The sequence below is a fragment of the Triturus cristatus genome, chromosome 4_2 (genome assembly GCF_964204655.1).
Source record: "Triturus cristatus chromosome 4_2, aTriCri1.1, whole genome shotgun sequence".
Classification (NCBI taxonomy): Eukaryota; Metazoa; Chordata; class Amphibia; order Caudata; family Salamandridae; genus Triturus; species Triturus cristatus.
In genome coordinates, this window is record NC_140586.1 from 654,162,872 (window position 1) to 654,190,044 (window position 27,173).

General features: G+C 44.1%; 1 protein-coding gene and 1 long non-coding RNA gene across 14 annotated transcripts in view; both read left to right on the forward strand.

The window, feature by feature from the left end:
* Window positions 1-27,173, forward strand: part of ITGB3BP (integrin subunit beta 3 binding protein) — a 303,033-nt gene that overhangs the window by 94,964 nt on the left and 180,896 nt on the right. For 10 of the 13 annotated variants that reach the window (XR_014960659.1, XR_014960660.1, XM_085602409.1 and 7 more), the window contains exon 2: window positions 21,494-21,536. The exons of the other annotated variants lie outside the window; for them this stretch is intronic. Coding sequence is in view for 6 of the 10 variants with exons in the window: in XM_085602403.1 (XP_085458529.1) it covers window positions 21,494-21,536 (43 nt within the window). In the remaining 4 variants the exon portion in view is untranslated. The remainder of the gene's footprint in view (window positions 1-21,493; window positions 21,537-27,173) is intronic. 13 annotated transcript variants of the gene reach the window in all.
* Window positions 6,780-9,733, forward strand: LOC146834853 (uncharacterized). Its single transcript, XR_014960345.1, has 3 exons — window positions 6,780-6,879; window positions 8,387-8,512; window positions 9,492-9,733. It is a non-coding gene; the product is annotated as an uncharacterized LOC146834853 (long non-coding RNA).

The following is a 27,173-nucleotide window of genomic DNA, read 5'->3' on the forward strand; positions in this document are numbered from 1 at the left end:
CCAAGCAATACATGCCAAGGCAAAGTCTCACAGCTCTAAACCGAGCTCTACTGGCTCATCTCCAAATAGCACGTTGTTTTATAGTGTTTCAGAGATCCAAGGTGCATGCATTCATAGGATGACAATTTTTATAAAGGTTGAATTATAAATATTTAACTCATTTGCACTAATAAGTCTATTAGTTGACGCAACATAAGTCGAACCTCCTACATCGTAAAGCATCTTTTGGGTCAAAGCTGTACATATTTAACTAAGGAGATTAAATGATTGCTGATCAGCCTAGAACAACTAAAGCCAGCAAATGGAAAGGAAGCAAATGTTAGTTACAAAACACAAAGCCAATGGTAAGCAATGGACGGAATGCGTTCCTAGGGAAGCTTTAAGCATGTTCCCAATATGTATTTGCAACCAGCAGCTGTGCTGTCTGGTAGACTTCGACCTAAAAAAGCTAGGGGGTCCAAAATACAACCTATCTTGAATTAATTCTCACTTTTTAATCATGTTAGAAAGCCCCCTATCTCTACCCAACAAACCTTTGCTCCATGTTGATGAGTGCAAGCCAATTATTAGTTTCCATGAAGTCAGTGAAATTTCCAGTAGTACCAATTTTTCTCCAAAGATCCACCTGATCAATCACAGATAAAAAAAAAAATTCAAAATCTATAACGAGCACATGATTGATTTTTTTTTTTTTTTTTTGAGGGATTTTTTTCTTTTTTTTTTTATATATTGAGATTTTACTGCAGACTAGCTATATTGTCCCTTGTAGCCTCCATTCAACCTACAGCCTTATTGCTTCCGGGTATAACGTTCTACTCTCCTGCCCTTTGTAGAGGTTTTTTCCTGGATGCTCTTTGCAAAAAGCTTGCCGCCTGAGTCCAATAATGCAATCTGTCTATAGTTTTGAGGGCTATTCATTGAGCCTTTCTTATGGAATGGGAGAAATATATTTTCTGTCCACGATGAAGGCAAATTTGGTGATTGATATCAGAGGGAAAACATTGGTGCTAAACTCTTACTCCAGACTTTAGGATTAGACTTTTAAGACTTATAAGAGGAATCTGATCTGGTCCCATTGCATCAGATTATCTTTAAGTGCATATGTACTTTTTAATTTGCTCAACTGTTAGGGAGAGAATTTTCACCTCAAGTAATTCTGGACTTGATGGTTAACCTGATTTTCTCATTGTCCTGAACTAGATTTGTACAGGTTGCAGACTTACGCTAGGCACACTTCATGCAGTATAGCAACAGCAGATGATTTTGCTTGTGTCCGACATTGCTTTTCTATGATCTTCTAAAAAACTTTTATATTCTTTTTTGCAGAATCCTTTGCCAAATCGTACCATAAACAGTTTGCACAAAGCTTTTCTGGTGTCATCTAACTTTATTCTTTTGTGAATATCTTTTATTTTGCAAGACCACTATAAACAGGGTGCCTCAAATTGCTCTTGTAGCAAATAATTCAACTCCCAAGGCAAGGTATAATCCAATTTTCCAGTTCTCATATTTTTTAGACATTTCCAGGGCAGGATGCTGCAGAAGCAACAACTTATAGTAAACTCTCAAGCGTTGCAACCATGTAAATATAAGAAGCTTGTAATCCAAATGGTTTTTTAGGTCTCGCCTAGCGTTGCAGCGTATGCGCTTCACGCTGGCAAGAGATATTGTCGTGAAGCAATTTCTTATCTCAAGGAGGCGTGTTATATAAACAAGCCGTGAGATCCAGTCTGGATGGGCCGTCCCAAAAGGAGACAGGGCACCGCGGGTTTATTTTTGCATCACGCTTTCACTTAAAGTGAAAGCGCGATACAAAAATAAACAGGGTCTGCCTTCCCGCGGTGGCGAGCGCTTGTTTTTCCTGTCCCCAGCTGTCCTCACTGAAGTAGCTGGTCTCCCCGTGGTTTGGGCACTGTTTCTTTTTGCGCTTGTTTTTCCTGTCTCCAGCTGTCCTCACTGGAGTAGCTGGTCTCCCGATGGTTTGGACACTGCGTTTCTTTTTAGCACCAGACCCAGCACCTCTCTTTGAGGTCATAGGTTTAGAGCATGTCTCCCCTGCCGCCTCCTCACCTCCAGTCGTGCACTGTGGCTCCCATTGACTTGTGCTGACACTGCCTGTTACCGCTGCTGCTGAGCTCCGGAAGCCGATACATGCCGCTGCCCAGCGATCTCACCGAGACTGCCAAACAGCGAGCAACAGTGGAGAGCCTGGAGTTGCCAGCATTCTTGAAATCCGAGCAAGGGGCCATAAAACGGAGGTACACCTTATTGAGGGTTGATTATCATAAATATGCCCTCGAGCTAGGTGCCATGCTGTACGTTACGTGTGTGCCGGAGAGAGCAGAGCTCGCGACCAACGCACTAACTGACCACCATGTTCCCCAACGGATGCCCTCTATTCGCTCCAGTCCACCTGCTTCTTGAAAGAAATAATATCAAACATTGGTCTTTTGCATTGGCCATACACTGAAGAGATATCCCCTTGTGGCAGCTTACATTGTAGCTGCAGGGAGTCCTATGAGGCTGAAACGATAGGGCCTTGCTGTGCTCATACTATTTTTCCTTCGCAAAGTATGGCCTTGGTTTAAAAGATCCCGGAGGTTTCAAGACTTCTTAACTCGCTTTTGATCAGATATCAGGTGAGTGCTGAGCTGTTATCTTTTCTTTTATAGAACTCACGGAAAATTAGTAGGATGCTTTTCGTAATTAAATTCAATGGAATCGTTCTAAAGTATGGCCCAACACTGCCATAGTTTGTTGCTTTTGATTATGATCCATTATGGGGGTGCACTTCTACAAACAAATGGGAAATAATGTGCAGGGCACCCTATATTTATGGACAATATACAAATTGATAATGCTTTGTCGTTTAACCTCTATCTTTTCCCACAGACCTGCCTTAATCACGTTAGTATATTTTTATGTCTTGTTTGTCATGCTTGCCTCTAAAGACCGGGATGTGCGTGGTAATCTTTCTCTTCGCTTCACCGCAAAGTGTGAAATTGTCATGCAATGCTTTCACGGCTGCATAACATGCATTATCATCACTATCTCAATAGAGCGCGAGCTGTTTGTCTTGAACCTGTCTCTGCTGGCTCTCACTGTTGTGTTGTGGGTCGAGTGGACTTGCCCACTAAGTTTAGGGGGGAGTGAGCATGTGGGTAACATGAATGTCCACCCCGTGGGCGTCCAGGGATTAGTTCAGTCAGGCGTCCAAAGTAAGGGGCTGAATAAAAGCAGGGAGCGCTGTGTGCCTGGCGTGGTCTTTAGTATTTGATCATTATACTGTATCCGTATCATTTAATTGATACTGCACACTTTGGAGGCAAAATTCTACACTCACTGTGGCGCTAGCAGTTGCTAGCTCGGCTGATCCTTGGTTGTTTGAGTGCAAGCATAAAAATTCAGTATGCTCCCATCTGAAGTCTTATTCCACTGTGCAGAGAACCCTGCAAATAAGCATTTAATTTAGCAAAGTAAATGAGTACTAGGGCCGGCTGGAGTGACCTTCTAATAACAAGCATTTGCAATGCAATAGGTCTCGCATTTATGCGAGTTTAAGACAAAAATAAAAGGCATTGATATTTGCAATGTCAATAGCTCAAACTCACGTAAATGTGAGACCTATTGCATTGCAAATGCTTGTTAAAAAAAAAGGATTTCAAGGGTACACTCCATACCTTCTTTTCCAGCAATCATCATCCATTGCACTGCAGCCCCCAACACTCAACCTTTGACCTCAATTTGCCCTGTTACAATTAGTTCTTTCCTCCTTCATAATAAATCACAGGCTTTTACCTGGAAAACTAAACATTTTCAAAATGCATCAAAATTCACTCGAACAATAATGTGAAATGGGAAGTATGAGGTTTTTGTTGCTTTTAATTAAAAAGCAGCCTTTGCACATTTAATAGAACCCGTGGGACTCTAATGTTGTATTACTATCATGGATTTCAGTTGGTGAAAGTTAGACGATTACCAAATTGGTGCAGCCAAATAAAACTTGTGAGTGCTTTAATAGTAAAACTAAATGGGGAAAGCCGAAGGTTGAGTGAGTCTGAGTGGAACCCACATTGCCAGACATGGAACATGTGGCTCCACTGCACCCAGAAATGTTAAAGAACTATGGGTGACAAGGCATGGGGTGAAGGGAATCAAGGTAGTGTTCAGCTGATTTATTGTGATAGCTCACGGTTTTGGTAGTCAAAATTAAATTGTGAATGTACATCCCTCTCTAGAGGATATGGCCGAACATGTGTGCCTCTGTTGCTTTAGCTACAAAAGCACAGAGAGCCTGCACTTGTAATTAGATTTGAAGGGTGTAAATGCCCACATTATTGCGGCTTGTTACTCACTGCCCTTCATAGGCCGGGTTTGATGTGGCAGTAGACCAATCCATATTTGTTGGAACTTATGGTCACAGGTTCGAATCCTGGAAGGTCCCTTCATCCTTTCTTTTGCAGAGGTCGATAGAAAGAACCGTTTAGTAACCATAAACATGCCAGCGCCAACAGACCCAAGGGTGAACCAGTGCTTTACTAATACACATTATGTTCTGGGTAAATTGGACTCTGGCCATGCTTATGTGATCTCCGCAGTGGACCTTCAGTAATCCTATCATGTCCAACTTTACATGGAGTCCAGCATTTATCTCACTACACAAGGTGCTACCAAGACGTGCCCATTCTGTAAATTTTACCTCCACAATAGCCGTTTCTAAGGAATTGTGTACTACAACTTCAGGGAGTTTCCGGTGTTGTGTTTTCCCAAGATTACATTCAGTCTTTGACTGCACTGAGCGAAACAATAAAGCTCAGTGGTTCATGTTTTACGTTTTGCACAACTTTGGTCTGAATTAGAAGAATGAGAAATGTTGTTTTTTCCTAAATTAATGGGTGATCCTATGTAGGGGTGGGCGGAATTTGCGAAATTAACTTTCGCAAACTATTGCGAAAATGCTGAAAATCTCCAAACATGCCGGAAATATCGCGAAGACGCGGAAGATTTTTTTCCCGCTTGTTCGCGGTATTTTTTGCGTGATCGCGGGTCGCCAACTTACCCATGCGGTTGCTCACGGGCGCGGCAATCTTGTTTTCACTTGTCCCGCCCTCTCGCGATCCTTACTTCCTGTTCCGGGTCGCGCAATGCATGTTCGCGCCCGTTCGTGGTCGAAATTTCCTGTTCGCGACCGCTTTTACTTGATCGCGTTGCTTTTTGCTTGCTCGGGAGAAAATATCGCGCGAACTTGCGCACGTGGTCGCAATGGGCACGGCCATCTTGTTTTTCACTCTATTGCATGGTTCTGGGGCCTGATTTTGAATCCTCCCAAAATCTTTTCAATCCTTTGTTTATAGCCACTTTTTTTGGATCTTTATTACTTATTATTTCTCTAACTATTTTCCTGCCTCTATATTTTTTGTTTTTGTCTACTTTTTTTTTTGTTTTTTAGCTACTTTTTCTCTTTCTATTGCCTGCTATTTATTTCCTTTACTCCTTTATTTATTTTACCTTTTCTTTCCCGCCCCGTCCCCAGAACCATGTCCAAGGGTAGGGCTGTTCGCCGGCGCAGCCAGAGCCGCGTCCGCCTTCCTTGCGGAAGGCGGCGCCCACAAGGAGTGCAGGCACGGGCCTTATTTGGGGAGGTGGAGTTGGCTGCACTAATTTTCTTTGTGCAGCGCCACCTCCCCTCAACCCTGGCAGCAGGTGGCAGGCCTGGGTCCGGGTAAGGCCTCCGGGAGCGTCGGCAGCGGTGGGGGAAGGTGCGCCGGGCAGTGTCGCGCTCTTCTGGTGTTCGGCGCACCCAGGCGCAGCTGACGCACCGGTGGTCCGACATCTTGGACCGTGAGCTGGACCTGCTGGGAGTTGAGGTCCCGGGGCTTGGTGAGTACCTATTTAATTAATACTACTTTGTGTCTGTTCTTCTGCTCTGTGTTATATATTGCGAATATCTTTTTTTTCTTCCAACCAGCTAGAATGTTGCTGCTTACATTCCAGGTTAATTACGTTTAAAAGTCTGTGATTTTTTTGACACAGGTGCTCTTCTGCGCTACTACTAATCTTACTTGTTTGCAGCTTTGCGTTTGCGCTTGCTTAGCGTGATTCTTTACGAGTTTATTTTAGAGAAATTAAGTTACGTAATGCTACAGTGACTCTTGTCCACTCCTTACTTTGTCCTGTCACTAATAGATAGGGGCGGATTGATACTTCGGTTTAGGTACTTTGTATGAGCTTCTAATTTGTTAGTGGTATGCGTGATGCCCCCTCACGCAGTTACGTGACGTGCTGGTAGTACGGCTGTCTTTATTAGAACCTTTTCTAGTTTGTTCAATGAGTGGTGGTAGGCTTAGCAGTTACTTAGCACTAGCAGATCAGTATCAATCAATCAAACCCAAATTTGGTGTATACAAAAGATGTAGTCATGTTCATGTGTCCTCCATGATTTGACCATATGCATTGTTGAGGAATACAGTGGAAATGCATACTTAATGTACAATTGGCATGCCTGGAATAGGTGGGCTAGGTTGGGTGGTACGTTTTACTTAGGCTTAGTTGTAACTTGGTATTCTGGAATCAGAATGGAAGACTGGATTACTGTTGATAAATAGTAACTTAAGTAGTCGAACTGCGAATCCCCCAATATTACTTGTTGACCAGATGAGATCGGTCAATTTAGTTATTGCAATTGTTGTTACATAAGTGTTTTTTGACCGTTGTTGAAAAATATTTTATTTGTTTGACACCATCCATCAATGTTTGTCTCTTTCTTATATCTTTCCTGTTCATCAGCACCCAGGGGCAGACCGACAGGGACTGGGCAGTCGGCGGGACACACAGAACACCACCAGGAGGACACTGCCGAGGGCTCCTCTGCTGGCCCCAGTAAGTCTTCTTGTTTTTAATAATATTTCTTATTCCATAACTTGTACTGCCCCATATTTTCCCCAAACTATTGTTTGTTTCCAAATGCTATTTTTTTACCACCAATTATCCTTCGATCTGTACGGTTTCAAAAATCTTATCCCTGCCTCCGCTATGATGACTCTGAGTACTACTACTACTACTAGATACTATCAGTCTGTCTGTACTGTAGTAGCTAGTCTTGCCCAGTTGGCCAGTGCCACTCTTTGTGAAAGGTTGTAATATAAAACTCATATTCACCAGTAGCTCGAGCCATTGAGTCCAATCCGTTGGGTCGTTGTCTTGTACTACTTTTACTCTTATAGATCTTGAGGCTTTGAAAATTCACAGCAACAGCCCTACCAGATTTATTACTATTTTGATATGATACCCTATAGGACATACTACTGTTGTAGGGATCTTGCACATACACAGACATTTGCACCAGAAAATAGGATGTTGGTGATGGTAGGTTGGACCTTCCTTGCACACCTCAATCAGAAATTCCGCACCCACCACAATTCCACTGCTTGACTATAGTACTGTCTTGTCATAACTATTAGGTCTCGGAACCCTCCCCCCAAGATACCCAACAAGTAGACAACCCAGAACATAACACACCCAACCTCTCAGTCGTGGAAGCAATTCACATGCACACCCTTACTTTAATTTGCTCACTCGTGTAAGTTAGTCCACACCAAATACCACCAAGTCTATGTAAGTTCAAAATGTTTATTTCAATTTGAGAAGGTCTGTACACTGTTTTCTTATAAATGCAGCACCAACCGGAAAATCAATAACATTAAAACAATATACATTGTTACACTTATACAGTTGGGAATTAAATCATGATAACTGAACAGTGGTAGAAGGCAGCACCACCATCCCATAGCAATTTAGTTTATATAAATTCATAAATGAAGATGTGAGTGAAGGGACCCCTCACCTTAGAAGAACCTAGTACTGGTAGTTGTTGCATCATTCAGAAGCTCTGGTTCGTAGAAGGGAATCTCGCGTCTGTAATGCGAAAAATGAAATGGTGTGCGTTAGTATATTGCAACTTGCAAGCATTTCTCAGCCGTGCCAAAAAGTGTAGCATTTATGGATAAGCAATATGTACTAACAGTAACAGTAGTACACCAGTACTTCCTAAAAAAGTGGCTTGTTAATGTTTGTTGACCGCTTGTACGCAGCGCGTAGACTTGACAGTAGCAGTGTGAGGCAGGTCATGTGGGCTCAAAGGTGTCTTAAGCTGCAAGGTAAAGGTAACGTCACATGTGCAAAAATAAGACACAAAGGTAAAATGGTAGCATGGCTAGGGCTAATTAAGCAAAGGCTACAATGATCATATATAACTATTAGTGTCTACTCTACTACTACCTGATTTGTACTAGTGATGTATGTTAGTATTAACTCATTTTTCAACCTTGCTACTGATCAATAGGGGGGAGGTGTATATGACGCCTAATAAATGTGTAATGTTTTCTAGGCGCACTACCGACCACCATTGCCGGGGCCAGCGAACAAGGCGACGCGGAGGGTGAGGATGCGGCAGTTGCTGCCGATACCGACGATGGAGCAGTAGGGGGAGTGGCAGCACCAGTGGCAGGCGGTGGTAAGTTAGATTCATAATCCTTAACTATTGTTGAACTTGACAGTACACTCACTGCAAGAGTGTACTGTATGTATATGTATACTGTACAATTGTGATGACTTGGGGCCCCATTAGGATGGTGGGCGTATTGCCCCCGCCGGGCCGGCTGGAATTCACTGCCGACACCGCAGGGGCAAACCTCCCGCCATCCCTGTAGAAAAAATTCAGACCCCCCACATGTCGACCAGGCGGAAAGGGTTCAATATGCCGTTGGTGTCTCTCTGAACACACCGCCAGCCATATAATCTGCATTTTGGAATGCCTTTGCGTGGCGGCATTGCCGTCCGCCACGGAAAGGCATGTAGACATTGCAGAGTATGCTTGGGTGCCCCCATGGAGGGTACCTACCTATGCTATGGTACTCCCCCCCCCCCGCCTTTCAAAGCAAAACGTGACAGGCTCCGTGTGGGGTCCGTCATGTTGTGCTTGGAAAAGCAGCACAACATTTTAGCATTGTTTCAGCAAAGCCAACCAGAATGTAAAAAAAAAAAACAGGATGCGCCCGCCACTGTGCGGGCGCATCATCCTAATTAATTGTCCCCACGGGACCCCCACCCTTTTTAGCATGAGGATGGCGGGCCGACTTCCGATGTCGTAAGTAAGTATGAGTTGTTGGGGACGTTTGAAGAGTGAACTAGAAGACTAGAATTCCCTTTAATTGGCATAGGAGCCGGAGTATTGAGTAACCAATGGCCTCATCTATCTGATTTCAACTCAGCTTTGAAAGTTTTATGTAGAAGAGCACCTGGTGCACTGTTCAACTAAAAAGTGAAAGACGGGTGGAAGGAAGGAGGACGGGCGACATTTAAAATGTTATGTACTACTGTGCTTTATTGTGCTACTCTACCATGCCACTATGTGTATAAATAATTACCTTGTCCTACTGTTTTTCTAAGAGTATATTTTATAATTGTCTTGTTTTTTTCTTTTTGATACACAGCTACTCCGAAACAAAATCGTAAGGAGTTGGCCGCCAAGGCACGGCGCCGGAAGCTGGAGGCAATCCAGCGAGAATACCGGCGGCTGGTGGTCTTAGCCGAGGAGGAGGAGGAGACTGCGGCTGCAATTGTTGAAGCCTCCTCCCGTGGCCCGGGCCCCAGCCACCGCCCTCCAGCGGTACGGCGCCACCGTGCCATCTCCGGTGCCCCCCCCCCCCCACTGTGGCTGCAACTGCCGCACCCTTAGACGCCGCGTCGCCCGTTTAGAGGGCGAGATGCGCCAGATGTGCGTCCTCCTGGAGTCCCGCCCCACCACTTAGTCCCTGTCATCCTGTTCTGCCCCTTTTTTAATTCTTGTTTGGGTGGGTGGGTGGGAACTTGTTTGGGCGTTACGGACTTCTATGGACATTGGTTGGGGTTAGGGAGGGGGGTGGGTCAGCTTTTGTGGGTTTAGTTTATTTTTGTTAGGGTAAATTAAATATATTTTTCTATGTTACATGCAATGTTGTTAATGTTTTGTAGGTGGGGTAACTGTTTTACATCACACTGTTTCCTTGCTGATGCATGGCCGCCCATAGCCTGTGTTTGATTTCAATAATTGGCTGACTGTATAAGACACAGATAGATGCGACACACCTCACTCATTGACTGGTCCTTCTAGTACTTTCAGTCTGTCCTCTAGTCTATGCATTCGTTGTACTGGTGTGTGAAAAGGAAATCATTGACAACATGTCCATTATTAATTCTGCCTCCCCCAAACTTGTCTCTTACCGGTGCTTGATGTTTATGTCCAACTGTGGCACAGCACTGGCTGCATGGTGAAGATGGTTTCCTTTTTCATACATGCCATGATTGGGGTGGTGGTGGTGGTAGCAGCATAGTAGTAGTAGTAGACACTGGCAGAGCGGCAGCATTTGCAAAAAAAGAGAAGGAGACAGTCAATCGCCTTTGAGAGACTGTTAGGAGTAGTTGAATGAAGTACAGTACAGAACTTACCGAGCAACAATAATATGCTCAAATATTTGACAAAAACACAGAATGGTGGTTAGGAGGATAGCCTACTAGACCGTTACAAACTATAGTTGTGTTGAGTCACTTGACTAGGCCTACAGCCTAACAGTTAGTGCTGTATATGAGGAATGACAAGAAACAAATCCAATCAATGCCGGCAATTCATGCTGAGGTATATGTTCCTTTGTTAAAAAAAATAACCTCTGAAATATCCTACTCATGGGTGGCCAAGCAGAAGAAGATCATCGCTCTGCCTTGAAATTGAAGTAGTGTTGCTTTCACCACATCCGCCCCAGCAAGTGTGTGATTAAGTATTGGTGTACATTTAATTTAGTTTAGTTACACCTCGACAATAAGTCACACAGCCCGGGGGAAGAGGGTTAGGGTTTGTTGAATGGATGGGAAGGGGGTTTTTGGGAAAGGTTTGACATAGAAAAACAGTATGCATACATAGACAATCAAACTACAATCATTGAAGATTACCATATCCATATGTTAAGGGAGAAAAAGGCAATGCATGCATGATGATGAGAGACCCGTATTACATACACTTCTAGTTCTTGTTCTGTTGTTCCGGCCTTAATACTTTAACAGATAGCAAATAGAAATTTTAAATATTGGTAGGGAAGAATCGTAAACACAGAGCAAACCTAATGATGATTGATAATAACACCTCCAAGAACACACTGTTGTAAAGATTGTATACAAGATATTAATCTAATTATTTAAAAGAAGATAAAAGTGGATACTGTTACTGTCTTATCCTGGTCAAAAATGTGGACTGGATTTTTGCATCTCGGCATTCCTCTTGCTCCTCTCGTCCATCAATCTTGGGTGTGTCGCCTCGCCACTGCCCGGCTGGAAAAAAAAAGGTGATTGATTGGTAAGGTAATTAATATGCATTGTAATGTTTTACAAAGTTTCGGGCAAGGCCCGGCCTGTAATTGTAGATTGAAAACCAAAGGGGATATTGAGAAAGAAAGTTAAAACAAATGCACAAGTGATGGTGTAGTGCAACAAGAACACTTTCTGAGGTGGCATCTATGCATCATCTCTACTCTAGTCTGTTTCCAGCATTGACCTTCAACAGTAACAGGAGAGAGCAGGCCCACAGTGCTTAGCATTAGCACATCCTACGTTAACACTTAAAATTCTTTTTTTTCTCTCAAAGAGTTGGACAAACGCAAAGCACATTATCCATTCCAAACGTAGCATTTTACAGTTTAAGTTAGTAAAATCAATGCACTGCAGTCATCCCGCCGCTACACTCTATTCAACTTCTACACAGACATTTGGGTCTGCTGTGGTTGTTGTTGTTGACGTGTTTACCTTTTGGCTTTTCCGTTTTATGCCACTCAAGAAACGTCCTCCTGAGTCCTGACTTAATCATCATCATCTCTGATACTTTTACTGACTGACTGTGAAGATCGGCCTGCAGTATAAGTAAAATTTTTATGACACAACAAGAGCAGAAATATAAATATTACTGACTTGAGTCATTCTTTATTGTGTACAGAAAGATAGATTACTAGTACACTTTGACATCACTTTGTGCACAACAAACAAACAACGCAAACACAAAGAGCAATAGCTTAGATTCAGGTGTCCAATGCATGCCATTAATTGTCATCATTACCTGTTCCTTCTAATCTTAAGTTAACGGGCCGTCTATTTCGCCATCATCATGATGGACGGTGCTGTTGTGTCAATCATACTCATTGCGCAGATTGAGTGAGTCCCCTTCCTGTATTGAATTAAAAGCAATGGGTCACCAAGCTGCAGGAGAAGTACCAATTTCTTATTTGCAAGAAGGGGGAAATGAGTGTGTTCTGTAGAAAGTTGATTAGTGGCAGTGCACAATTACATAAATTCATGCACAACAAAATCTAAATCATTCAGTCTGCGACTCTGCGTCCAATGCATGGCATCAATCATTACCTGTTCCATCTTATTTTCAGTTAATGGCCAGTCTCTCTCGGCTCTGAAAGGAGGATAGCTATAGTAGTCATCTGATTCATGGTCCACTTCTTTTGGAAGGACTAGGAAAGTTTGAATTTGTTGTTACCATCATCCAATCATCATTCATGAGGGAAATGGAATTGAGCAGGAGATTCAGTATGATGGAGCGGAGGAGCTGTATTCGGAGGACTGTACTGTCAAATAGCAGACACCTGAAACTTGTATATTAAATTAGAAGAGTAGAAGACGGTGGTAATGGATTTGTTGTGATTCACAAGTTTATAACCGGAACGACAGACACATAAACAAAGGGGGGAAAAAGGGAGGAAGACAGTAAGTGCAAGCCTAATTGTCAGGGAAGTATAGCTCGTCCTCAAACTCTGGGGGTTCAGCCGGTAGTAGGTAATCATCTGACACAATACTTCCGTCACCTGAGCCGCTGTCCTCATCTTCCTCCGTTGATTCATGTATTGTGTAATTCGGTGGTATGAAGTGCTGATTCATTTTGATCATTGTTAACCTCTCCACGTTTTTTGGAGATAGACTGGTCCTTCTCAATGTTACAATGGAACCAGCAGCACTGAAAACACGTTCGGAAGAGACACTTGCGACAGGGCAAGCCTGATAGCTTATCGCCAGCCTGCTGAGCTGTGGCCATTCAGACCTTTTCCTATACCAATACTACAATGGGTTTTGATCAACGTACATCTCTGTTGGGTCGTCCAGATGGGCCTGGACCATCCGCTCAATGTTCAGGGTTGCTGCTGGTAAGCTTTTGTGCTGTTTTTTCTGTGCATCAGCACTGTGCTTACAAAGGCCCATCTTTACATACCAATCCTGCAATGATAATGATTGTACTCGGCCTAATGATCCAGTTATTGTTTCTGTAGTCGATAGTGATGGTGAGTGTTGTGATTGTGAGCCAACCGCACTGCCCTCAGCCGACGAAGTTGCATGTGATTCTGCATGGCCTGCTTCAGTATCAGTACTTGTTGTGGGTTGATCTTGCGGGCTTTTAATTAGCAGCCATTCGTTTTCCAACTTACTGGCTGCTTCAGCTATACGACTTTTGTAGCGGGCAACATCATTGTCGGAAAAAGCAAGGAATGTCTTCAGTAGTCCCAATTTTGCACGTGGATCCAGAATTGTGGCACAAATGTAATGTTCTTGTGACAAAATTTTATTTTGTAACCTTACATTTTCAGTTAAGCGCCGGGATAAGCTCTCCACCAAGTCATGGGCTTGCCTTCTGTCCTCTACACCTTTGTATGGTTCAGACACATTATTCAGCTCATACTCTAGCATTTGCAATAATGGGATAGCTTGGCCCATTGTACAGTCCTCCTTGCTGACTTCACGTGTGAAGACCTCAAAAGGAGAAAGCATCTCAGTCAGGCATTTAATTAGGCTCCATTGCTCCATGTCAAGGTTCATGCCTTTAACAGTAGCACTAGCATCCCCTCTTCTTTTCCAGACATATTCATGGAGAGACATGTGCTGTTCGTACAGACTATCAAGCATGTAATACGTTGAGTGCCACCTCCTGGATGAGTGCCTTGACTGGCATCCTAAATTTACGTTGGATGATCCTTAGCTGCTTCCGAGCTTTAAAAGAATAGCTGAAATGAGTGCATATTCTTCGGCAGATGGCCAGTAAATTGCTGACTATGGGTTCTTTTTTCAGAAAGTCTTGAACTATAATGTTTATGCAGTGCGCCAAACACGGAACCCTGATATAGGAACCAAGTTCCATGGCCTTAAGTACATTACTGCCATTGTCTGTGGCAACAAAACCAATACAAAGCCCTCTGGGCCGCAGCCATTCCAAAACCTTGGTGCGAAACACGTGTAAAATGTTTTCAGCCGTATGAGATTTCTCCATGGCGAACATGGCTACAGTTGCATGTTTCCGAGTACCTTCAAAAATCGCAGCTGTGTCATCAACAACACCTCGTGCAGATAGTTTATCTTTAACCCCCACAAAAGAGATCCAGTGTGCAGTGATGCACATGTAATCTGTGGCTTGGCAACTGCTCCACATGTCTGTTGTCAGGTGGATATTGTGCACAGCACTCTTCTGCAAAGCTTGTCCAACCAATTCCAGCACATCATGATGTAGTGCCGGAACAGCAATTCTTGCGAAATAGGACCGGCTGGGAACTTTCCATTTCGGGCAGATGGCAGACACAAATTCAAGGAAACCCACCCCTTCCACAAAGGAAAAAGGAAGAAGGTCCAGCGCTAACATTTTAGCCAGCTTCGCATTGTACAATCGCGCCGTTGGGTGGTTGCGTTGGAACTGCCCCTCCAACCTAATCATGCTCTCAATGGTAGGCTGGCTTACTTTCCTTAGTGGTGCTGTTTTCATTAACCCACTACGGCTCAACGACACAGATTGTCTCATTGAGGTACTCGCCGGTCGCCTTGGTGTCTCACCCAGACTCTGAGTATGGCTCTTACTGCGGTGCCACTCTGATGTTACTGAGGAGGATGTGGGCGTTACCACCACTGCACTACTGGGGACAGGGCTAGAAATGCCTCCCTCTTCTTCACCTGCCACCGCAATATCGATCTCTGATTCATCCTGACCAACTTCAATGGGTTGACTTTTTCTACTTTCTTTTAACTTAAGTAGGTGATCCTCCCACACGATAGTGTGGTGTATTCTGAGATGACTTGCTTGTCCTCCGGTACCATAATTTGTACCAAGCTTACCACGCCGAACACCTTGCCGACAAATTGAGCATATAGCAACGTTCTCCTCCTTGGCGCTAACAGAAAAGAAGTCCCAAACTGGGGAGGAGAACTTTCTGGCACTGCTGGATGTGCCACTTTCAACACCAGATGAACTTGAGGGGGTGTTTGAAAATGTGTGACCCTGTGCACCTACACTGTGACTTTTACTACCACTACCTACTGAGATGGTTGAGCTGGATGTAGGTCCCTGCCGGGCCTTGGAAAATATGGCAGCTGGAGGTAGTGGTGGTGTAACCTGTGTTGGTGAGATCCGTGCTACATCCCGCTCAGTAGCAGCCTTTCTGGATAGGGTGAGAATGTTGGTCTCCAATCCCTTTGGGGCGGGAGTAATGTGCGTGATGACTGGCTCGTCTTCATCAACATCATCACCCCCCTCTTCTACATCTACCTCCATAACTCTAAGTTTTTCTGGGACCTTCCTTTTCAGAAGCATTGTCTTGTGGCGTATATCGCTCTCAGACCGAGCTGATGGGACCCAAGTGTCATCACAATCATCAGAAGCTGGGCTTGAAGAAGATGATGATGGACTAAGACTCCTTTTCCTTGCTGGTGGTCTGGAAGACAATAGATCTTCTGAAACAGTGGTTTGACTTTGCTCCACTTTGTCTGCAGGAAGCTCGATTTCCTGAAATGCCCCTACGTCAGGAGCAACAACTACTATGGTGGGCTGTTGCGGCTGCTGCTGTTCTTGTTGCGGCGGCTGCTGCTGTTCTTGTTGCGGCGGCTGCACACTGATCTGCTGAGTTTGCGCCTGCGATGAACTTGATTGTGTACTACTTTGCAGTAATGACATTTCTTCAACATCGCTGCTCGTTAGTAGACTGGCTACCTCTGCGACACTAAAGCCCTTGGGCCTAGGTTGGTGGGGTGGACCGCTGTGCTGCTCCCAGCTTGGTACCCGGACAACGCTTTGGTGCCAAAAAAAATATTGGCCGGCACACCACCAGTCGTGGTTAATGGCACTTCCTTTTTCTGCTCCTTCTTCTCACCGGCAACTTTCTTGGTACTGGACCTGGTACCTTTCTTTGGGGCCATCTTCTTCAGATGTCAGGCAGGATGCAGATGCACAACAAGTTCTGGTCACACGTGGACGTGATGCGCAGCAGGACTTCTGTCTGGCTGGCAGTACAACGGGTAGCCGGGTGATGCTGATGATACCTCCTACTCTCTTTTGTGCACCTAAAAGCAAATAAGACAGGAGAAGAACATCAGTGAAATGTTGCATTTGTTGTTGTGGTTCAGTTACTTAGTACTGTACTAGTGCAAACAAGAGATAGTCTAGCCATTTTTGACTTTTTTTTTTTAACTAGAGCTATGTTATACTACTGTGTACAGCCACACACTACACACTCAGGAAGGATAGGAAAGTTAATAATAACCACCAAAATAAAAATGTAATGAAAGTGGGGTGGACTATTAAATTATTTGAGCATCTCAGCATCCATGGAGCTGCTGCTGGCAAAGGGGGTGGATGGATGGAAGCAGTAAGCCAAATAGCCAATTGGAAAACCATGCAGGCCTATGGCAAAAGCAGGACACTAATAACTCACAGTCCAAACACCAAAAAAGGCCACCACCCACATGGGCACTCACAAATCACAAACAAGCCGGGGGCCTGGGAAACACCAGGAGCTGACAAAAGGCCTATAAAAGCCAGGTAAAGGATGCATGCTAAAGCACACTGCTCTGCCTTTTTAATGCAACAAAATGTAAATATGAACATTCACAGGCCCCAAAAAGCTCTGCAGGGTGCATGCATTGCACACCAACACACCAGTGACCAGACACCTACAAAAAAAGCATGTCTTTAAGATAACCAACATCAGAAAGGCCACCCCCAAAAAGCACACTTCCCCAACTCAATCCAATGCCATCCATGCCCTAAATGATGTCTAAATTCAACAGATCACACAGAAAACACTTGATCAATAAAGCTGTGGCTACCTGCTCTGATCCTAGTGGATGAAAAAGCAGGCCTGTTGGCAGACAAGGCCAGGCAAGCTTGCAGGCCTAGGCTTCAAAATGGCCACCAGCCACATGGCCAGGCCCAACAACATCACAAAGGCCACCCCCAAAAAACACACTTCCCCAACTCAATCCAATGCCATCCATGCCCTAAATGATGTCTACATTCAACAGATCACACAGAAAACACTTGATCAATAAAACTGTGGCTACCTGCTCTGATCCTAGTGGATGAAAAAGAAGGCCTGTTGGCAGACAAGGCCAGGCAAGCTTGCAGGCCTAGGCTTCAAAATGGCCACCAGCCACATGGCCAGGCCCAACACCATCACAAAGGCCACCCCCAAAAAACACACTTCCCCAACTCAATCCAATGCCATCCATGCCCTAAATGATGTCTAAATTCAACAGACCACACAGAAAACACAAGATTAATAAAGCTGTGGCTACCTGCTCTGATCCTAGTGGATGAAAAAGCAGGCCTGTTGGCAGACAAGGCCAGGCAAGCTTGCAGGCCTAGGCTTCAAAATGGCCACCAGCCACATGGCCAGGCCCAACAACATCACAAAGGTCACCCCCAAAAAGCACACTTCCCCAACTCAATCCAATGCCATCCATGCCCTAAATGTGCTTGAAAATGAAATACATTCAAAAAACAACAAAAGGAACAGTTGCTTCATCATGCACACACCCATGAGGTCATGCCCATGGCTAGCTCGGGCCTACTACTACTACCCACAAAATTAAAAAAAATTAAAATAAAGGAATGATGATAATTAATTATCAAAAATAAATTGTAGTTACAACAACTGCAATGCCCACAATCAAACAGACACAACAACCACTTACTTGTAAAATATCCTATTCCAAAAATCCTCAAATCCAATTGCAATGATGCAGCAGACAAAAAGAGTGATCTTTCCAGCTCCAAATCCAAAGGCAGAATGAGCAGGAGATGGACAAAGCACTGGGAGGAGCCTGCTGGACAGGAACAGGAAGTTGGAGATTCTGTGTCACTTCCTCCCCCCTCTCCACCTTTTAAAAAAAGGACTCCTTGCACAAAAAAGGACAGCCAAATGTCAATGTAAGGAGTTGTTTTCATCCAAAATCAGCATTTGCAGAAGGTTTCATGCTGCTAGAGCTGATATTCCTCTCCAAATTGAAAATTTTACATGTTCGAGTTCTCGAGCTTCACATGACTTCCGCCGGCGTGTCGAAAATGACATGATCGAGTTCTCTTTGTCCCTGTCGCGTTGGATATGACGTGTTCGGGGTCTCTTTCTCCTGTTCGCGTTCGATTAGACGTGCCTGCGTCCTCACCCTCTCGCTCGCGATGTAGAATGACGTGTTCGAGATCTCAATCTTCTCATACTTGCGTGGTGTATGATCGCGAGAAGAAAGACGTGATCGCGCGACAAATTACGTTAATGCGGCCGCGAACTGTCGCGAGACAGCGCAAAATGGCTACCAACAATCCAACATCTCGTGGAAAACGCGACCGGGTCGGGAAAACTTGTCGGCGAACGCGGGGATTCAGGTAAGGCGATCGCGCGCACTCTAATGTATTTTTTTTACAGCGCGAGCAAGAAACAAATTATCGCTAAGGTGTGGAATGCGGAAATTTTGACATTTTTGCGCTTTCCACGGAACGCGAAAATGCCAAAATATCGCAATTTCCGCGAACGGAACGGAATTTTGGCCCAGGCCTAATCCTATGACACTATTCCTAAATGTGAAATCAAACATTTTTTTAGCATCTATTAAGAGTTTATCAATGTATAGAGAACTGGTGTCCATGGGCTATGCTACTTTTTATGCAGTTCTGTACATTTCAGGAAGCAGCTTTGGATTGGTAACTGAGGTCCTGTTTGATGTGAGTGTTGCATGAGGCAAGTTTGTCTCTGGCACTTTCCCTGAAGTAGAAAAGACTGCCCTTGAATTGGAAGTACTGATCTTCATAGCGCCAGTAAAGAGCAATGACCAATACACTTCGCGAACTCGGCTCCGCGTAGGATGCTCACAAGCTCTTAGTGTTACTACTTGATCCTAAGAGGAATCATGTCGTCTCAGCATTGCTGCATTGCTGTATTGAGACAGGAGAGCTCGACCACAGACTGCCTTTGCAGACGTTGTCTAGAGTGTGCAGAGAAGAAGTTGGGCAATGGTTTAGATGGATAAATGGGAGCGCGTCTGCAGGATTTTAGCACTGTCCCTTGAGGCTCACTGTCATAGGGTGGCATGAATCCTTTGATGGTGGTTACTGTCTGATACCAAGGATTGTTTGAAGAAGTGTTCACCCAGTTTCAGGAATATAAGAGATGTGCTCAAATATTATCCTCAAGATCTTTCCTTAGTGAGGGAGTGTCTAATTAGGGGCGTAACCTGTATTATCTTTTAGGCCCTCATCCCATGAGCCACAGGGCTCATAATATGATAATACCACACCTGGAAATCCTGATACTCTGGATGCAGTCATTTCTGGTTGGAGTATTACCGCATTTTTACAATTTTGCCCTTTAGAAATGGCAAAATCAATGCAGGAACAGAAATGTTCTATCCTATTCCTGCATGTTTTTTTCTTCATCCAGTGCACTGTTCCCTGTGGTGCCTTCACCAGAATTGTCCTGCTGAAAGGTTCGGGGGCTGAGGGCAGAGTAGGACTGTGGTGTTTCCAAATTTAAATTATCCAGAGTCAGATACTGAGGGCCTAAGTGTCACAGACCTTTTTATAAATCATGCCCACAAAGAACACTTCAATGTTTCTTTTACCAGGAGGAAGATTATTTCTCCACATGGCCACATTTCAAATTTGTTCTTAAACTTCTGGCAGTCATTTCTTTTCTGTAAAATAGTTCTGCGTGAGGGTTTTCCCGACTCTCTAGCTACTGATAATGGGTGCAACATACATCTTGGACAGGGAGTACATTTTTGACAGAGTAGGGCATCAAGCACTGCAACCATGTAGAGACAAGCGAAGTGGCTTGTGGAGAGGTTTAATAAAGCTTTTAACAAATGTATAGAATGGACTGTGCTGCAGCCTATGCCATTGCCGATGCACAACGCCACATGGTTTCGGGCAACCATATTATTGCTCAGTCAACAACTATGTTTACACCCTTAAATTTTTGATACAAAAGGTGTGTGCTGAGCCTGAACTATGGTGGCAAATATCTCTGCTTTTCGTGGAAGCCTCTCTCAACCTAAGCACTAATATAAATGTGTCTACTCTAGTGTATGCTTAGTTCTTTTCCATTGTACTTGGTCACTTGTTCATTATTGTACAAGATGTAGTCTCTCCTTCGATGTCCATTTGAATTTTACATGAGACCCCATTGCTGTTGGACAATTAATAGATCTAATCTTTAGGAGTTTCCACTGTGCTTGCTGGTCTGAAATAATTCATTCTTACTCCTGCCTCTCCTGTAGTCTTTTAACAAGTGTTTCGGTCACGCCTACTACACCGCTCTCGCACCGCCTGCTGCTAGGCATATTGTGGCATACCAAGAACATAGAGAGGCTTGGCGCCTGCCCGTTGTATATGTTTGGGTTTCCTTGTCACCCTTATTTGTCTGCTTCTTATTTACATGCCACCTCGTCAATCTTGTTTGCCACGCCCATGCAGCACTGCCTCTTTACATTCTTTGATTGGCTGGCAGCCTTGCTTCTGCTTGCTTTTCAATTTTCACTATTTTTTTCTTTTATGTGAAGTGCTGTATCGGAGTACATGTGTTTTAGAGCCACCTCCCTCGCGTATGTCTCTCCTGCTAAGTGTTCCCTTCTGCTCCCTGACTGCTTCTCCCCCAACCCTTCCCTCTTGCGCTCCGTGTGCTTCTCACCATTGGTTCCCCCTACCTTTGCCCTCTGTGTGGCTTTCCCCCAAACCCTGCGTTGCTTTTGCCCTCCCCAACTCCCCAAAAAGCTTCTGCATAATCTTGTACACGTGCATGTGTGGCACTGTTGGCACATATGCCTAATAAATAAATGACGTGGTCATCATTTTGTAGGCGTGTGCACCTACAAAATGACTTGATTTTTTTTTTTTCTTGTAACTTTACTCATGCTGCACAGCATCCTGACGATGTGCGGCATGGCTCAAAAACATTAGTAAAGCCAATAGGTCACACAAATGAGACCTACTGGCTTTGCCAATGCTTCGTATTGTTGGGATGGTATGTAAACAAAACAATGAACTCACCTTTTTTCTGAGAAGCTGCCATATTGTACGCTGTCACCCTACATGTAAAATGAAACTGTAGATCTGTTTTGCATTAAAGGCGTTAACGTTTGGTCTAATCATTTCAAATTGTTCATGCAGGGTCAAAAGAGCTCTGAAGTTGGAGGATCCTGCAAAATCCAGCGTAAGTGTTCTTTCATTCCTCCTCTTGGGAGATCGCGCATTGCAAGTCAGCCCTGCAGCCGGCAGATGAGGCGTAGGAGAGCTTGAAGGGATTAGGAAATGTAGGAGACCTCCCAAAGCTGCTGCTGTTGTGCTGCAAAGACCTGTGAGCAGGCTAAGGGGTGGCGGGTGCAGAGTTAAAGAAGGTTCCCATCTTCTGCCACAACAGAGCGAAGTCGTTTTTCCGGCCTCGAGTGGTCTTGTGAATAAAATGAGTTACACCGAAGGAGAAGACAATCTTCTTAAAATGAGCCCAGCAATTGCAGGAGTAATGGTCCTGTGTGCAGCATCACAAGAAAAAATAGGTTATTACAGCCATTCCACCGTCTGCACATTATGAAATGCAAAACCGAACAGAAACCCTTCGGAGGGATTCTCGCATCAAGAGGCAATAATTGTTTTACTGCAGCTAATCGGAAAAGATTAAACAATAAAATAGCGACAACGTCATAAATTTCACCGCACTTATCACAATAGAAGATAAAAGGCCAGGGATGCTGTTATTTTTGTAGACGCCATCACATTGGGATGCTTAAGCCAAATGCATCATGACAAGATGCCAAACGCATCCTGACATAGAAGTTTATTGTTATCTTGTGCTAATGGCGGGTGTCGCGTCAGGACCTAGCACTGTGGCGTTTATGACCAGAATTGGTTGTCAGGAAAAGGGAGTCCTAAAGTAGGCCGATGAACGAGTGGCTTTTAAATTCCAGGACCGCTTTGCTGTGCCGCTTTCGGGGTGGATGTGTTTTTTATGGTCGTTAATGGGTTCATAAGTCTCGCTGCTGTTCGCTAAACGTGCTTCATGTAATGTTGAAAATTTGTTGGCTGCTCTCTCGTGTAAACAAAGTGGCAATTTACCAAAGAGGCAGTAAAAAAGAAATACATTGGTTCACACTTTTATTACGATGCCGATCCTTTGGAATATGTGTGTCTGCTCCCGCCTGGCCGGGGTGTTGTCCTTGCGGAGAAGCGATGCAGGCACACGTTTAGTCCCGGCCTCAGAACACGTGTTCGTGTGTATTGGACAAAGATGCTGGCCTGGTAAGGGATGCGCTTACGTCATAACCACCTGACCACTATGATAAAGAAGGGTTCCTCATCACTAGTAGTGCTGTTTTTTTTTTCTGGCCACCCAATAAAAGAAAATGCTAATTTTAAGCAGACTGCCCAATGTGGCCACTCCAAAACGGTTTTTGAAAACATTTAGGTCTGGGGGGTGGGGAGGTTTCTGGACGGCATATGGTTATACATAGGCTTAAACTTTTTTTTGCCTATGTGTCTTCCATTTCCATTCATATTGCGCGTTCTAATTTGATATGATCAATTACATTGTTTGAGATGCATGTCAAAATGGGCTGTACCTTGAATTAGCAACACCTAAGGCACAGACTCATGTCCCCTTGAAATTTTAGGGCTGTGTCACATAAAGTGAGCACTATAAGTTATAATTTAAGACTGGTCTCTGCCGCAATTTTAGGTTGGCTCGTGAGCTACATTAATCACCTTTAGCAGTGGTTAATAGTTGCTTGTCATGGGCACTTTGAAGGCATGTGCTGCATCTGCTTAGAAATGTAGCAGCATTAGACATATCGCTACTGTAAGCAGAAGAATACAACAGTAACATACTAAAAGCAACATAACAAGAGACAACCCAGCAAAACATTCAAATCAAGGACACAGCACCACAGCCATAGTAAACTACATCACTATCACATTCTAATAGAGCATAAATGCCCCAAAACACCACCACAGCAAAATAGCACACAAGAAATATGCACAATCTTGTCACACTACCAAGGACATGAAATGGAACTGCTCAAACAGGTTTTGTGAGCCAGGCCCAGAAGGGTTTATTGCACCACGTGTGTCCCTGGGCAAGTGACACCTACACTTTTGTAGCATACATCATCATAGGTGAACTCATTCCACCCTGATAAGATGATACTATGAGGGTGGCCTCAATCTCGATGCGAGGGAGTTGGAGATAAATGTAACTGGATAAATGAGGGATCCAGGTATTTCTAAAACATCCTGTGTGGACCCGATTGAATTCCTTTATTCAAGGATATACTTGGCAGGCTTAAAATTCAGTGCATAGTGGTGACTTATTTAATATACATGAAATCTAGTTTTCCTACCTGCCAAAAGGGTGATTTTCACAGGTCTGTGCAGCAGGGTTCAAGCTCCTGGTGTCAGGCTACACAGGATAGGACTGGACCCATGCGTTTCTTGCCATGATAGTCGATGACACAGTAAGTGCTGTTGTCCGCAGAACTTCATATGGTAGAGACCGAAAGGCAAGTTAAATAAGTCAATTAGAGATAAGCTAGTTTAACCATTTTTAAAGGAGGACCACAGTATTCCTGTTTAGAGTCCTGAGTCAAGCAAAAATAAAATTCTGAAAAAGGTGAAAACTCTGGTGTGACCTTGCAAAAAAGACATGTTTTCTACCTGAGGCATAGAGACCCATTCCACAGGCACCCCTGTGGGCCATCAACCTCTTCAAAACAGAAATTCCCAGTTTCCAATTGCTGGCTTATTGTGCACCACCAGATTCTGCCCATAGTGAGCTTATCTTGTCTGGGTAGAAGCTCCAGACGTCCTTGGGCTACGTTACCATTATCCTGGACCTGTTACCATGGAAAGGATCTATATGTATCATTACTGATTCACTGTCCGTCTATAGTCAAGAACTTGAAAGCAAGGAATTCCACCAGCAGTTCCAGGCATTTGATGTTAATACTTGGGTGGTATGGTGTGCAAAATAATGATCGACTAGGATGCAAGTCCTGAGTAATTGCCAGACGCTGAGACTGATTCAAGCATTCCATTCATCACTTTTTAGTATAATCAATTGCAGTGCCCTAAGTGGGACGGGTATGCCCAGACGTGGGTCCTGTACATACTGTGCCATCAGAACCAAGCTATACCGGATTGATGAGCCCTAATAAGGGTGAAACCGGTCTTGGGTTGCTTGTGTTCTGGTTCAGGAAGGGCCTGGCTTGGCACTTCGTGCTGGACTGAGATCAGGGTCAACACTGAATTGCATATGGCTGGGTCCAAACTGAGATGGTATGCGACCTGAGTAATTACCAGTTACTGAGATTAATTCATGCATTCCACACATCAATTTTTAATCTATTCCAGTAGGATGGTATATGTCATCCTTGTGCACCCACTCTTCAATCCACCCCACCCCTGGAACCTGCATGCCCTATCCATTTACAACTGCTTATGGTCTCCATCTGCTGAACATTTTTCCAGACTCACCTGAGTACTGCTATCATCTTTCCCTCAGTGATGACGGGCACAATCGGTGTATACAGACACACATGGAAATGTTCATGCTTCCCAACGTCGACCATGACCAGTTACAATTACTGAAAGTCTGTGTGTCTGTGGCCAGGGCAAGCTGGTGCAATATTTAAATTTTGTTTTTTTTGTAAAGCCGGAATTAATGAAAACATTGCATATCATTTCAATAGAACTTTATTGGTGCTTCTTAGCAGGTGTACTTACAACACTTGTACACTTTTGGTTTTGTGCTCATATCAGGTAAATGTGATTCATGCTGGCACAAAGAAAATGTACTAATTGGCTTTGAATTATTGAGGCCCAAAGATACAGTATAAACATCATAAGGATTACTAAAAACAAATTATAAAGAATTGACAAAGTAAAGCTTTCTGCCATCTGCATTGGTGGATTAACACGTTTTCCAACATGCATCTCTGTGTATGAGAGCCAATTTCCAAGGTGGGATGACCCATGGTCCCATGCTCTGTGACGTGGTGGGCAGAAGCAAAATGTGAATGACAGTTGAACGGACACATGGTTAAAGGGGGCTGACCCAAAACCCATCTATTTATGTACATGTATGTATTTTTTATGTATGAATTCTAGGGATTTCAGAAGCCTGGCAAGACAGCTAAAGATGTCTGTGCCAGACCTATAAAAAGGCTCACCTCTCTGCTCAGCAGCAAAGGAAGAGGAAGTGATGGGATGACTCCTGTGCTTTGAAATATGCGAAGACTGTTCATTAGTTATAGATCATGTGACATTTTATCCACTCCCATATTTTCTTCAGAGAATTGTAGTTTAGATGTTATTTGTCACTGGCTGTTGGAAATAAAGGAAAAAACTGCATGAAACTTGCTGCCGTGTCCTGACATAGAAATGGGATTAATTTACATTGGTTAATCTGAACATTTCCTTCCCTTCCATAAGAGGAAAACAAAACTTCAGTCGAGCTAGCTTATCATATTTTAGTGAAAGATCTAAACCGATTGTACAACCGAAAATGCAAGCCCCTTCTTTGTCCCTCATGCAACAAAGGGCATAACTATTGAAAAACCAGGTAAAACAATAGCATCTTAACTTCGGAAAGTTCTAGTGTTTCACTTGAATAAGTTGTCTCCCACCCCAGTCGATGGTGATATTACCCGCTAAATGAGAATGCCCTCACAATGATCTTAGTCTAACAATCAAAATGATCAGTTTGCTAATAGCCAGCACAAATCTGTCCGGGCATGTAGTAAGTACTGAGCTTATACTTATACTTGTCTATCTTTATAAATCTGTTGTACTTTGTTTGTTCACTAGACTTATAGCAAAAAGTGGGTTATGCACACCAATACATTCTTGCAGTGAAAGGTACTTGAGAGTTCCGGTTTGAGAGGCCTTTTTATGAGTCTTCATTATCCAATTGCGTGGAGAGGAGTTGGCCCCAAGTCCATAAAGTTTTGTTGCTCCTGTCTAAGGATAAAAATGGGCTGGCACATGACTCATTTAAAATTTGCAATCATGTTGCAAGAAAGTCAGAAGTTATTGTTAAGCTTGTAGACATCCCAGTATATGATAAACAAACCGTTCCAGTTATCAGTTTCCATTAGCTATCACGGATGTCATCAGTGCCACCCACGAGGGCATGATCTACTTACTTCTGTATATTGAATTGAGTGATGGCGCCTTGGAAATAACACCACCACATTTAGTATGTAACAGAAGTTACCTCTTTGATGAATCCTCACTGTGTGGGATTCTCACCGCAAGTGGGATGTGCATTGCTGATACGCTACCCAATTATACCTTCTAGAAATGAAAACTGACTTTCTATTTAACATCACAAAATAAAATGATGGACGGATTGTTGAAACTTCTCACTCACTCACCCCCAGTCAGATATCTAGGTTTAATCCATTACTTTGCTCGCCATGACATCCCAGTGTGGACCCAGCCATATGCAAATTAGTCTTGACCCTGCCCCCCTAGCCCCCCCCCCCCATGGGAACAGTCCAGCCCAAACTGCCAAATCTGAAAGAAACACGTTAGTTAGATTCCTCACCTTAGTATATCCCCAGGACTGGGAGGCCTAGCGAGCCAGCGGCTCCGGCGCCGTCGGCGACTTCGGTCCTGATGCTGCAAGTCCCCGTGGGATCCAGGCCTGGATATCAGCCGGCGCCGGTCGACCTCACGACCCCTCTGCCGTCGCCGACTCCGGTACCACCTCTGGCGCCGCCTTCGGACGATGCCGTTCCCCGGTTCAGTCCCGGTCCGGGCCCGGCGCCGGAGCGGCAGCGCCCGGCGCCGCGTCCAA